Source organism: Diorhabda sublineata, chromosome 9, assembly GCF_026230105.1.
Source record: "Diorhabda sublineata isolate icDioSubl1.1 chromosome 9, icDioSubl1.1, whole genome shotgun sequence".
Taxonomy (NCBI): domain Eukaryota; kingdom Metazoa; phylum Arthropoda; class Insecta; order Coleoptera; family Chrysomelidae; genus Diorhabda; species Diorhabda sublineata.
The window spans coordinates 25,257,545-25,272,204 of NC_079482.1; the positions used below are offsets into that span (position 1 = coordinate 25,257,545).

Here is a 14,660-nt window from a genome sequence, read left to right on the forward strand (position 1 = left end):
TTTAACTTTCTAAATATAAACTATTGACTGAATTAAAGTCGAAACTTCATTTTTTTGTATATATATATCCATTATCTGTTGACTTATAAGCAAGTAAAGTGGAAAGATCAATCAATATGATAATAGAATTAAAAATTACAAGATAATCGCTTATCAATATTGTGATTTAGGAATTCGAGATGAATTGACTCTTGATCCCATTTGAAAATCCGCATAAATATCAAGGTATATTATTTCAGATTCAATTTTTTTTTCTATATTAGTGCAGCGAGCAAACATGGTTTCATTTTTTCATATTAAACGTAAGTAGATAAATGCGATTATAAAAACATGTCCAAAGATACTTCAGCGCTAATTGTTGGTGAAGGTAATTATTTGTTTCATACTTTTATAAAACGCATAAATTGAAACAATTGTAATTAAAATTTGCGTATTTATATTATTTAATACATCACCCAAACCATTTTATTAATTTTTTTCGTATCGATGATCCTTTAGTCTATTTTCTAGATACTGAGATGTCTGTCCTATGTAAACAGCATCACAATCGGGTACTTCAAATACAACTTCTTCTGTTTTTGAGCGTTTTAGATTCTAATTTAGTGAAATATTTGTTGGGAAAGTTCTTGTAAGGAAAAATGTTTTCTTTCATTATTTTTTCAATCTAAATTCAGGATCTGGTTTAAATATATTGACGATTTGTAATCTACTAATTTTTTTTGTAGTATTGAATTAAAATTATATAAAAAAATTAGTAGAATACGATACGGAAATGTCACAAGTTCAGTCAGTATTAGTCACAAACGAAAACTTTGAAATCCCACCCTAAAGTGCAAGACTCCTCGTCAGGCGTGGCCTATGCGACCCTTTTAAAACCCCCAACCAATCGAACGGCGAATTTCGGCTTAAGTCAAAAGGGATTCATACACATGCAGGTACTTCGAAAGATACCCCAAGTTTTTCAAACGTCAGTTACAATTTTTATCGACTGCGGTGTGTAGGTGTGCAAATTTTCGAACCACGGTGTTTTTTGGTGGACATGTTTAATTCTAATGTGCAAAGTGTTGATATCCGGAACGTTGATACGCATAATATGCATTTGAAACCCCAATCACCCACTTCTTCCAGTAAGTATTAATTTTAACTACGATTCAAAAAACTACCCAATCAGATATGTGACGTTTTTTTTACTTTTCCATTTTTCCAGCGTCTTTCTTTGAATTATGATTATCTCGACAGTTCAATTGAACTTTAATTGGAATGGAAATTCATTTAGACCCCTAATAATAACTTTTATTGTCTTTAGAAAATTTTCGATTTGAAAAAATCGATATGAATGGTTCGTAAATACTTTGTCTTTGCACAACTTTCAAAAAAAACTTTCTGCGTCTTTATTGGTACCAGAACAAACCGTGTGTATCCGCAGACATATGACTAGAAGATCAAAAACGATGGAAGTATGAATAATAGAAAGGAAAAAGTCCCAGAGGCAGATCTCCAACTAGATGAGTAGATCGAACAAAATCCTTAATAATATTCCAAAAAGATTGCAGAAGATAAGCAAGCAAGGAAACAACTGTTGAATCGAATATAAATGGTGTCACTTAATCCTTTGAAGGATAATGGAAAGAGGAGAGATTTAAAGCGTTTAGTAGCGAGTGTTTCCTCCTCTGGTAGTTGCAAACAGCGATGGTATGCTTTGGATTACATTCTACGGAAAACTGTCCCATTCCTGTACCGATACATCACGAATATCCGTAGAATTTCTGATTGTTCAATGAGATTCGAGTCTGGATTGTGAGCAGACCAAAATACGCGACTCCAATCCATTATTGTTGTGCGAAATTAAATCTGACAATACGGTGTTCACAAAAACCTAACCTAACCTAACTTATGTTTACATTTCTTACTTCTTGCATTATTTCTAGCTGTTGTAGACCTGAATCAGATCTTTTACAGCTATTGCTAAGCTTATACGGTCTTTTTTTCATCAGTAAGCAATGCTTCACTCAAATGACTGTCACTTTTTTCTGATTAATCGAAATGTCGTGACATTTGACACATAGTTCGGTACTTCGTAAACGTCATATCGATTTGATAATGATAGCGCCATCTGTGTGTCAGTCGCTCGATTTATTGAGTGAATTTTTTTCTTTTTCGGTAAATTATGTTTATTTTATAAACTTTTTGGGTGGGTTTTATCCACTTGTTTATTAGCTGAAAGGAAATGCGTACACTTGAATCGGTGTGGTGGAATTTAAAAGAACAATTAGTAAAGCGGAAGTTGATAGATCCGTGAAAGAATTAGGAACTGCCTCCTTCAGTACGTATAATAGAACCAAAAAGGACAATTTCCTGCTGCTCTAATAAATAATATTGGTGTAACAGATGAAAACAAAACTATATACACAAGGGATGTTGAATTGAATCAGGGGGTAGATAATTCATTGAATTCTTATATTACAGTGTTGTAAATTTTTTAATTTAATAGAATCCTTATAATATACAAGGTGTAAAGGAAAAGGAAGTTAATTCTACATAATGGAGTCATTTAAAATTCATTTCGTCTATAATAGGATGCCACAAATCCACAGAGTGATATTTTAAACGTAGATCTTTACTCAAAAGTTAATTATTTGATAATCCCTTATAGGATTTTCCGATGGGACCAATATAGACCAAGACTTGGGGCAAGTACGTACAACTCTGGCCCTAATCAGGCTTGGGTGATTATGGGATGGAAGTTACCCAGGCTTGGGCCATTATGGGTTAGCCAAGGTCGGATTTCCCAGCGTTGACACGAGCTAAGGTCCGTCGTTGCAAGTCTGTGGGCAGATACAGACATTGATCATTGTTGGAAACAATTTTTTCATAGATTTAGAAAGTTTGTTGCTACGACGTTGGTTTATTTCCACGAAACTTAATGCTAAAACTTAATTTCGTCGTATAGAATCTCGGGCAGCTCGCCGTGGGTCAATAATAACCTAACCTAACCACCTTTTCTCCTCATAATTACATCTCAATTTTTTAAAATCAATTTTACCGCCGTCCAATTTCCATCTAATCGATACTTGTCAATATTATAACAAAATCGAAATCCCGTGGGATCCGTTTTCGGTGTAATGTTGTACCAATTGGTTGTATCCAATCAGATAATGATGATTACTTTTTTTCCAGGTAGAATTTTGGATATACCTTGCAAAGTATGCGGAGACTTTTCTTCGGGAAAACATTACAATATTTTCGCTTGCGATGGATGTGCGGGATTTTTCAAAAGATCTATTAGAAGAAACAGACAATACGTTTGCAAAGCTAAAGAAGAAGGAAGTTGCGTTATAGATAAAACCCATAGGAATCAATGCCGGGCGTGCAGATTACAGAAATGTCAAGAAGCCGGAATGAATAAAGATGGTGAGCCTATTTCTCAATCTCTTGCGAAATCTTTCAACGCTTCGGCGCCCTAACTTGTCTCTAGTTGTTATGACCATTCTGTCCTCATTCATTCGTTCTATGTCTTCGTTCCACTTTCTATTTCTTTCCCAATATCCGTTCGAGTTTTCAATTTTACGTGTTTTTCCAATATCAACGCTTGATTCGGAAGATTGTAAACCGAGTTTCCTGCTGCTTTTACTGCTTGGTTTCTTCGACATCGCCGTATCCTGATATTTCTATTGTATAATTCCATCATCTACAACCAGTTTGCATCTGATAGATGTTTTCCAGGTGGCCATGCATTTCGTTTTTGCTGCAGATATCTTCATCCTCTTCGTCGTCCCAAAGAGGGTTCGTAGGTCCTGCCAGCTCCTCGTCCAAGGACAAAATTCTGCATTCTTGAAATTCTTATTAAAATACAGATTCCAAATAAATTCCAATCGATATATTAGCGTCGATTTGTTCTCACAGGATACAGAAATGATTGCAAAAAGTGCAGTTCATATTTTCAAGTTCGTTCAAAAGTTTTTGTTGATTTTATTGAAATCTGTAGCTGTATTTAATTTTTTCGAGATATTCTATTTTATTTTGCAACCACTGTGACTATTACTCAACCAAAATGTTTTGTTGGGACTGGATAATAACCTAATCGGGTAAATCACCAACCTGGTAGGCTAAAGATCAGTATAACCTCACGAAAAATTAAGGGTTATCCTGATGCGGTGCTAGCGTGGACCTCGTCAGGTTTTTCCTAGTAAGGTCAAACTTTATTTAAATGTGATAAGGTTGTTTCGAAGTAATGAGGAAAATATTCTAGTGTGGAACTTGCCTTTTGTAGAGTACACCACGATGTTGTAGCGGTGCGATTGATCTCACCATCACTTTCCTGGAACAGTCTTCGTGATAGTGACAAGAGTTTTGGCACTTTTTGCTCTACATAGAGCTGTCGAAAAAAATCGAATCACTTCGATACACGATGCCCGTTAAACCTGAATCCTCTTTCACTGAAAAGTATTTTTCGTGGCCTAGCTCGAAATGAACTAACACGGACAAAGTTTTTTGAAACCATATATAATAATCAGACTTAAATGTTTTAAATTACAAAATCAATGTGATTTTACAACCCTTCTGCATTAAATACGTCTCGAGACAATCGACGTTGCCGATAGTACATAAGAATTAGTCAAATCTTTTGTCTACTCGTAACGATTTTCGTATTATCGAATCTACATGACTTTACAATCAAGTACCACTTAAATTGAAGCGTAAAATAATAAGAAATAACAGTTTGATCTTGTTTTATCGAGAAACAATTAAAAAAAAGTCTCTAGTAAGTGAAGTATTAATTCTACCCTCTCGAACCAGATGCTACTATTTGTTTCAATCAATTTATTATTATTTAAGGACGTTTTGTATGAATCTGGTAATTGCTTGGGTAATTTTTGCGTCCAAAGGCTTCTTTAAATTCTCATAAACACGATTTTTTTTTGGTATATTTGTTAGTTTCTTTATCAACCCTTATCTGGTAAACTTTTTTACATTATAAATAATAACTGGGGTGTGTTATGGTAATTAAAACTATGAAGAAACTACTACGCAGTTGTTTGATGAAGTCGAAGTGATTTAGACAAAATCCTAGACGACAGTTCTCCTGGAGTTTCAAAAAACGATGAAGAAGACACCGCTAGCGAAAACGGGGCCTCAAAAAAATTTGGAAAAGGAAAATCGGAATGTGAGGAAGAGTTTTAGCACGATTAGGAATCTGTTAAGGATATGTATGGCAGAAAAGTATCTAGGTGTCGAAGGAAGTTCGTCCTGCTAGCCCTACGAACTATAATATGGTAAAGATTTTGGAATTTGTTGCATTTTTTTGAAGATTTAGCTTGAAATATTGCATTGGACAAACACCAAACAACAAAAGGAATCGAAACGAAAAGTAGCGGTGTTGAAAATGGTAGAAGCTATTTATAAAAGAGTTAACTCCATAAAACTTTTTCCCACCATTCATACATCCAATTTTTCCTTTATTTTGACGCCTTGAAACAAGTTTAGTCACCGTCAAAATCCAGTTTCTCTTAATCTGTCTCTGTAGAAGTTTTCCAAAGCAGATTCTTAGATTTATCGATCTGAGTTACTATCTTTGGACCCGTGAGTTTTCGATCACGTTGATGAGGTTTTTTATCATCAAAGTCCACGGTACGACGAGGTATTTTTCATTCTACGGTAGAGGTACTGTTACTTTTGACAAAAGAAAGATTCAAGAACGATTTTCAACCGATAGCACTTTGGTTTTATCCATTTGAAGACTTACAAATCTTAATTAAAAAGAAAGAAACTATAAAGCATGAATTACAGCACGTTCTTGTGCATCACAGGGACTAAACTGCAATCATGAACATCGAAAAATACCCGCCGGTACTTTCGGGTACGAAATAAACAAATGAGGGACACTATTCTTTTTGGTTTGCACAACACCGCTTCGATCTTGACAATATGGAAGAAAAATTTGATAAAATGTTTTATTTTGTAATTAAATTAACGATTTAATGATGCGGATTTGTTGTGCACTCATCAGTCATACTGAGTGAGACTTTTGTATGGAACGCTCAATTTAAAAATGAACTTGCGACGAGCAAAATCGAAATGTCAAAATACTTACCGACCGAGATGAGTCGGTTAAACTATCCAAAGAAGTTTTTAAATTCGCTGGATTACCACTTCATTATGAAGAACGTCATCATAGAGGCCACAATTTTGAAAAAAAAGATCCAAGTTTCGATTCCACGGATCCTTATAATGAAAAAATGTTTCATTTCCTTATTAAGCCACTTGGAATTCAATATTCTTAGTTTAGATAAGACAAGGTCAGTCGGGTCAGCTGGTGAATGGTTTTTCTTGACAAAACTCGCTGGTGTAATCGACGAATATAAATCTTAAGCATTATAAAACCTCTCGTATGTGACAGCAGATGCTCTAAATACTTTTTTTTTTATTTGTATCTCTATTATCCTTAAAAGACCTTTTAGTGAATTTAATATTTGTTGTTACAGCCGTGCAGCACGAGAGGGGACCTCGAAACTCGACTTTGCGACGACAACAAATGTCAAATTTCTTCAATGAAGCTAGAGAGAGAATGATGCCCTCACCACCTGTCAGCGCTTTAAATCTGGCCATGCCCAAACCTTCAACTCCACCCGTTTTTGAGGGTCCTTTCGGATTTATTGCGCCCGCCGGGTTTCTTTGTAATACTTTAGTCAGTTTTCCACGGGTAAATATCATTTTTTTTTTCATATTATATCCCGATAATTTTACGGTTTTTATTTTTCATAACTTTAAATTTCGTCCAAAACACTCACGCCTTCAAGATTCAATATTTTTCTTGCTTTAAATTTGTGTAAATAAATCGATCTGTTCGAAAATTACCATAGAAAAATGTTTTTTAAAAGAGAAACTTATTTTCAAACATTTTTCATTGACTTTAAGTAGAAAATGTACCAGTTGGCAACACTGCAAATGATAATTTCGTTAATTTTCATTTCACTCGTTTATTGAAGTATTTCCGCCCAATATTCAAAGTCGAAATAATACACAAAACCTTTTAACAACGTACTTGGTCCCTGAATTCTTAGCCTAACATATAAAAAAAGGTCGTAGATAAAATAAACTGTGATTATTTTTCAATATAATCTCTCTTCAATTCCAGACACTCACTAAAGCTTCTAGAGTCAAAATTTTTATACTTTGTCTATTTAATTTCATATTTACTGTTAAATATATCTCTCTAATAATTCGAATTTTAATTTTACGAGAAAAAAAAAATAATCAGACGGTGCCAGATCAGAGCAATATGATGTTCGTTCTCAAAATTTGTGTTGTTGTTAATCCTGCTTGAGTCAAAAATTTTATGACGGTGCAAAACTCATGTTGAGACCTTTTCCAAAACATAAACTTTGCGAAAAGCTTGTTGAGACTTATCAGTGACGCGAAATTTTTGCGAACACATTGTATTTACTAAATGTACGAGGTTTGGCTATTAAATAACGAAATTGTCCGCCTAGAGGGCGTCCTAGACGTTGGGTATCTAGATATTTTGTCTATACACGTCCCAAAACACGTTTCCGTCACTATGTCAACCATGTCAATCTCAAATTGAAAAGAATTATCCGATTGAATGCTATGAATTGTTACAAAAGTCCTATGGGGACAATTCTCTAACTCGTACGCGTGTTTTTGAGTGGTTTGAGTTCTTTGAGAAAGCACTGAAGATGACCGACGCCCAGGTCGTTCTGAGATTGTTTCAACTCCAAAAACAGTGACGAAAATCAACCGAATTGTGCGTCAAATCGTCGAATAAATATCCGGATGATTACCTAGATGGTAAACGCCACTAGAAAAATTTTACACGAGGAACTACACACGACAAAAGTTAGTGCCAAAAAATTTGACTTCTGACCAAAATCTCTGCTTTGAAAGGGATCCGATTTGAGTCGATGGAAGCGGTAAACCAGAGCCTTTCCAAAGAAGACTTCCAGCACTGCTTCGATCAATGGAAAAAACGTACGGAAAGGTACATGGCGAAGGGAGGGGATTATATTGTTACGTTATTCAATAGCTGGACCCTCTGCATTCGTAAATACAAATACAAATAAATTATATTTATTAATATTTATATTCTTTCCAGTTTCCCTTTCCTCTACGACCAATATCACCACCGACGGTAACGAATTCTTCAGTAGTTTGTGAAGCGGCAGCCAGATTATTGTTCATGAATATACAATGGACGAGGACTCTTCCGTCATTCACATCCCTATCACTATCTGACCAATTACTCCTTTTGGAAGAAAGCTGGAGGGAGTTATTTGTATTAGGAGCGTCACAATTCCTTCCTTTGACTTATCTGCCACATTTAATTCCCCCTTCATTCGAATCTAGTACAAACTTTCTCCAAAGGGTACAAGAGTTTCAAGATATACTGGTAAACATCCGACAATTCCAAATAGATCCTCAAGAATATTCTTGTTTGAAGGCAACAATTTTGTTTAAAACAAATTTTGATAAACCTTGTACTAAATTATTGAACGAACCGTCGAAAATAGCTGCCATTCAAGACGAAACTCAACTCACTTTAAACAAATATATTACCAGCACGCATCCTGGACAGCCTTTGAGATTCGGTAAACTCCTATTGCTCCTTCCAACTTTGAAAAAAGTTACAGGGGAAACGATAGAAGAACTTTTTTTTAGAAAATCCATCGGGAATATACCGATACAGAGAATTTTAAGCGACATGTACAAATCTCAAACAAATATGTGATATCTGTTGAAATTTACACTTTACACGATGTTGCTACAAAGCTGCGTGGTTATAGAAGTGTACAAACACTAATATATTACCTGCCTGATGAGTGTACAAACACGTTAAAAGTTGGATCCCGGTTTTCAAAATTATTTTGAACGTTAAGGTTAAACTGATCCTACCTACAATTTGATTTGAGGTTTTATAAACCTCAACACGATAAGAAGTTTCTTGAAAGTCGTGCACTCCCATCGGGATTTTCTTCGACACGATAAGAGGTTCCACCAAGACATTTCTTCAATGGAGAGACGGTATCGAGGAAAAAGGTGATTTAGAAAATATCTTCCGATAGTCAAATATTCACGAGAATTATAAAATTTGTCATTGAACATAGAATTTGAAATGTTATTCGAGGTTAAAGGTAAAAAAAATGTTGGCGGTGCCTTGTAGATTTTCGCATTTCTAGCAAAACGGTGAGTTTTATCATAAAAATACTTCAGACAAAAATTGTAGATCATAAAATTATCTACAAAAAACGTATCAGTACTTTTTTTCCTACGAGCCACTATTTCTGAGATATAATGACTCAAAAAGTTCATAAAATACAATTTGAACAAATTTTATTCAAGGTCAAAAGTTTTTCGCAATTTTTAGCAAAACGATGAGTTTTATCATAAAAATACTTCAGACAAAAATTGTAGATCATAAAATTATCTACAAAAAACGTATCAGTACTTTTTTTCCGACGAGCCACTATTTCTGAGATATAATGACTCAAAAAGTTAGTAAAATACAATTTGAAAAAATTTTATTCAAGGTCAAAAGTTTTTCGCAATTTTTAGCAAAACGATGAGTTTTATCATAAAAATACCTCAGACAAAAATTGTAGATCATAAAATTATCTACAAAAAACGTATGAATACTTTTTTTCCTACGAGCCACTATTTCTGAGATATAATGACTCAAAAAGTTCGTAAAATACAATTTGAACAAATTTTATTCAAGGTCAAAAGTTTTTCGCAATTTTTAGCAAAACGGTGAGTTTTATCATAAAAATACCTCAGGCAAAAATTGTAGATCATAAAATTATCTACAAAAAACGTATCAGTACTTTTTTTCCGACGAGCCACTATTTCTGAGATATAATGACTCAAAAAGTTAGTAAAATACAATTTGAACAAATTTTATTCAAGGTCAAAAGTTTTTCGCAATTTTTAGCAAAACGGTGAGTTTTATCATAAAAATACCTCAGGCAAAAATTGTAGATCATAAAATTATCTACAAAAAACGTATCAGTACTTTTTTTCCGACGAGCCACTATTTCTGAGATATAATGACTCAAAAAGTTAGTAAAATACAATTTGAACAAATTTTATTCAAGGTCAAAAGTTTTTCGCAATTTTTAGCAAAACGATGAGTTTTATCATAAAAATACCTCAGACAAAAATTGTAGATCATAAAATTATCTACAAAAAACGTATCAATACTTTTTTTCCTACGAGCCACTATTTCTGAGATATAATGACTCAAAAAGTTAGTAAAATACAATTTGAACAAATTTTATTCAAGGTCAAAAGTTTTTCGCAATTTTTAGCAAAACGATGAGTTTTATCATAAAAATACCTCAGGCAAAAATTGTAGATCATAAAAATATCTACAAAAAACGTATCAATACTTTTTTCCTACGTGCCACTATTTCTGAGATATAATGACTCAAAAAGTTAGTAAAATACAATTTGAACAAATTTTATTCAAGGTCAAAAGTTTTTCGCAATTTTTAGCAAAACGATGAGTTTTATCATAAAAATACCTCAGACAAAAATTGTAGATCATAAAATTATCTACAAAAAACGTATCAGTACTTTTTTTCCGACGAGCCACTATTTCTGAGATATAATGACTCAAAAAGTTCGTAAAATACAATTTGAACAAATTTTATTCAAGGTCAAAAGTTTTTCGCAATTTTTAGCAAAACGGTGAGTTTTATCATAAAAATACCTCAGGCAAAAATTGTAGATCATAAAATTATCTACAAAAAACGTATCAATACTTTTTTTTCTACAAGACACTGTTTCTGAGATATAGTAATTCAAAAAGCTGTAAAACTTGTATTTAATGATTTCTCCTAAATATTTTCAGCAGTAAACTTTTCTTACAACATTGAAATGAAACTGAAATAAAATATAAACAGTTTTAATCATTGACTTCTGGTCGTGATTAGTGTAAACACACAGTCCGTTTTGGACCCAACAGTGTTGAAGTACCTTCAAAACGAAACTGTTTATATGAACAGTTCGTGTTTTGTTATTGTCCTGTTCTCTTGGTGGAAACACGTCATAATATACATATATAAATAGGAATTGATATGATTGTCACTTGTCGAAATATTATGTTGTGCGAGGAAGGTTCCAGAAGTGATTTTGTATCATTGTAATCAAACGCGGCACCCATATTGCCCACAGCTATCTCATGTCCAAATTTCCAATTAATAGGCGATGTACTGCACTTTTTGAAATGCCTACTATGTCTGGTAGCTCACGCACTTTCAGTCGACCATCATCCAGTAGTTCCTAGTGGATTTTTTTTCAACATTTCTTGAGTTATCACCTCATTTGGTCGAACATTGTACTGTTGGTCTTCGCGGGGCGTACGGTCTCGTTTAAACTGCGCTACCTAATATTTTATTGTTGATAAAGAAGGATCAGTCTCACCAGAGTAGAATCTACTTCTTTTTCATTGTGTTTGAGGTAAAGCCTTTCAATTAAAACACATAGCAATGGCCAGTGTTTTCTATGTTTACAATTTCAATGAAAACTTTCACTATTGACGTTTGACAGATACTAAACGACATGGCGTCTTAAAACTTGTGACATATGATGTATAGGTTAAGTACTGTCAAATACGATGGGTATTTTTCAAGCAATTACCGCCATCTGTAAGTCAGACCAGGTACTTCTGGGATAATCCTCGTAATTTAGTACTGTGATGTATATATAGATTTTTAGAGAGTTTTATATTGTCAAACTAATAGTTTGTTGGTCAATAGCTTTATTGTACATAGAAGAGAATATTTTTTCACGATTTTAGATATAAATTCTGAGAATTTGTATAAAAAACATTTGTTATATAATGTGTAAAAGAAATGATGTGTAATATATGATTTATTTTTGTTCTTTGTTTTTTTTTATAACCCAGTTTTTACTATTTTGCTTTTTTGGAATGAATTTTATGAAAAAAATTGAACTAGATTTCTTAAACTACAGGGGTTATTCTAAATGACGGACCAATTTTTAAAAATTCGTATTTAATAATGTACAAACGCTACATAAATAAAGTGTGGGCAGGCGGTGATGGTTGCAGAAGCGGCCGCTAGAGTTCCCTCGACAATAGGCCGCCATTTTCTGTCACTGCCAGTTGTAAGATGGCGACTGTGAAGCACGAGGTATTCTGGGTTATTGAATTCGCAAGAAATGAGACGCAAATTGTAGTGCAGCGGGCATTTCGTGCTGATTTTGTTATTAAACCGCCAACTAGAAAAAGCATTACTCGTTGGTCTAATCAATTTAAAGAGACAGGAGCTGTGTGTAAAGGCAAAAGCATAGGCTGACCGCGTGTCTTAGAAGATGATGTCAGATGGATAGAAGACAGTTTTGATCGCAGCCCAAGCTAATAGAGAACTTGGAATACTCCAAAAAACTGTATGGAAAGTTCTGAGACGGCGTTTGCAGTACAAGCCCTACAGATTAGAACTCGTGCAGGCTCTCAAACCTAATGACAAAGAGAAGCGACTCGAATGTACTAGAAATGATGGAGGATGACACACACACACAGAGATATTTGCCGTGCAACGGCTGGAGGTCACATTGAACACTTAAAAAAAACTTTGAAACTTTTTCTTTTCATTGGTATAAAAAGTATCGCTTTTTCTTACGGAATTTAGTAATCTCGAAATGAAATTCAACTTGTAGTTCCTTTTTATCATTTTAACATCACTAACAAACTTTTTGATGTGGTCGCTTGCATCAGGAAGACAGAGCTTAGGACTTAACCCACGTTCATCCCAAAAAAACCGACGCCTGCAGGTGGAACAGTATTTGCCTTCTTTGGAGCCGTTTCTTCCTATTCAGTACTTTGTTTTGACTGTTATTTTGCTTATGGTATGAAATGATGGACCCACGTTTCATTCATGGTACAAAAATCCGGCTCTATTTTTGTAAAACATTGTTGGAAACTTTGATGACGTCTTTAATCGCGGTAAATATTTGAGGTTAAGATTGATGACGTCCTTGACGTTGTATAGTTTGAGGTTAAGTACAAGAACAGCTGATTTTGTTAAGTTAAAATTGGAGGCGTATAACTTTGAAATTAGAATTGTGTGCACGAAAATATTAGAGCGGTCGTGACAGGTGTTAAAATTTGTGGTTGGATGAATTTGTTTTCAATATTTCGAGCCCGTTTATTCAATTTTCAAATAAATTTTACGTTAAAACTGACAGGAAACGTGATTTTCTGTTATATATTTCGCATTTTAGGGACTTGGGTTTCATATTTTGTTATTTTTACGTGAAAAACAATATTTTGACGAAGTATTTTCCATATTTTGAGGTTATTTATCGATTTTTTTCCAGTTACTTTGTTAATTTTACATTGAAAAGTTCAAAAAAAGCTTCTTTTCTAAAGAAGGGCGTATGCACTTTCCTCAAATAATTTTCTATTTGAAATTTTCTGGTTTTCCTGGAGCTTTACGTACCGTTCGAAACCCGCCATATTTATCTGGAAATCTGGAGAAATTTCCCAGCACCGAACGTACTACTAATTAATTCTACTGCGTTCCAAAATTACAATAGAATTCATTTTGTAAATTGCATTAGTACTTTTCGAAAAGATCTTAGATTATATTATCTATCTGTTAACAAGTTTCGGATATCGTAGAAAAAACTATGTACAAACCTCGAGGGGAAAATGCGCTAACCCACGACATTCGTCGAACGTACATTTTGTATCCGATAAAACTAAATAACAATATACTATAATAGGGGATTTTTAATTTAATAAATACTAAAATATTCTGTTAAATTCGTAGAAAAAAATAGTTTAAAAAATATTATTATACAAAAAAACGGTTATAAGCAAGGGAAAATTTATTCTATCACAAGATCTTCAGCAGATGGAATCAATGTTCGTTTGGCAACATCGCATTTTGTACTACGATTCGCCCCTTACGAAAATTTTAAGTTTCTAGGTCGCGATCACGAGAAATTTTAAAGTAGTTGATGAATATTTTTTATCTTATTCCGATTCAACATTCTCACCGCACACAAAGTTCAGTTGATACCATTTCTAGGGCTCTCGACAATTTCGCGAGCTCTTCCAATTTGATTTACACGGAAACGGGTCCGAGCGACGAGCCCGCATCGAATCTATAACAAAATTTAATTCCCATGGGACCTGGTTACCTCCATCTTAAACTCTATACAAACGCAATCCACAAGTTATTTTTTTTTTAAATAGTTTTTACATAAGAAGACTTCATTGTGTGTTCTCATCGAGTTGAGAAGATTTGATGCAGCTTTGACTCAATTTTATAATAGTCAAGTTCTTGCAGAGCTGCTTCGCCATCTTATAGGACGAATATCTTTGAATGACGGTAGTTACGAGCTGCGCATTCAAGAAAAGTGTTTCCCCATGGAAAATAGAAGTTTATCAGCCCATTTGGTTAGCGAGCTTGGTTCCCGGACCAGATATTTGTACATTTTCCATTTTTAAGTCATCAGTCATCATTGCTGCCGATTTTAGAATGCTAATTGACCTGGTCCTGGAAATTTTTGATAGGAGGAAGGTTTTTTGGAGTTGGTCCTTTTATAGGAGTTGCTCCTCTGCAATTCTGGGGTTGTGCTGCTTAGCTGGGACGAGGCTATGACCATTGGCCAGA

General features: G+C 34.1%; 1 protein-coding gene across 2 annotated transcripts; it reads left to right on the forward strand.

Annotated features, from left to right (window-relative positions):
• The first annotated feature begins 270 nt into the window (after window positions 1-270).
• LOC130448881 (nuclear receptor subfamily 2 group E member 1) lies at window positions 271-11,897 on the forward strand. Of its 2 annotated transcripts, none has more exons than XM_056786452.1 (4): window positions 271-302; window positions 3,178-3,411; window positions 6,483-6,700; window positions 8,114-11,897. In XM_056786452.1, the coding sequence occupies exons 1-4, from the start codon at window positions 278-280 to the stop codon at window positions 8,744-8,746; spliced, it is 1,110 nt and encodes a 369-aa protein (XP_056642430.1). In that variant the 5' UTR covers window positions 271-277; the 3' UTR covers window positions 8,747-11,897. The 2 variants fall into 2 exon arrangements, with proteins under 2 accessions (XP_056642430.1, XP_056642429.1); XM_056786451.1 differs by lacking the exon at window positions 271-302 and adding an exon at window positions 1,014-1,127.
• The last annotated feature ends 2,763 nt before the right edge of the window (window positions 11,898-14,660 follow it).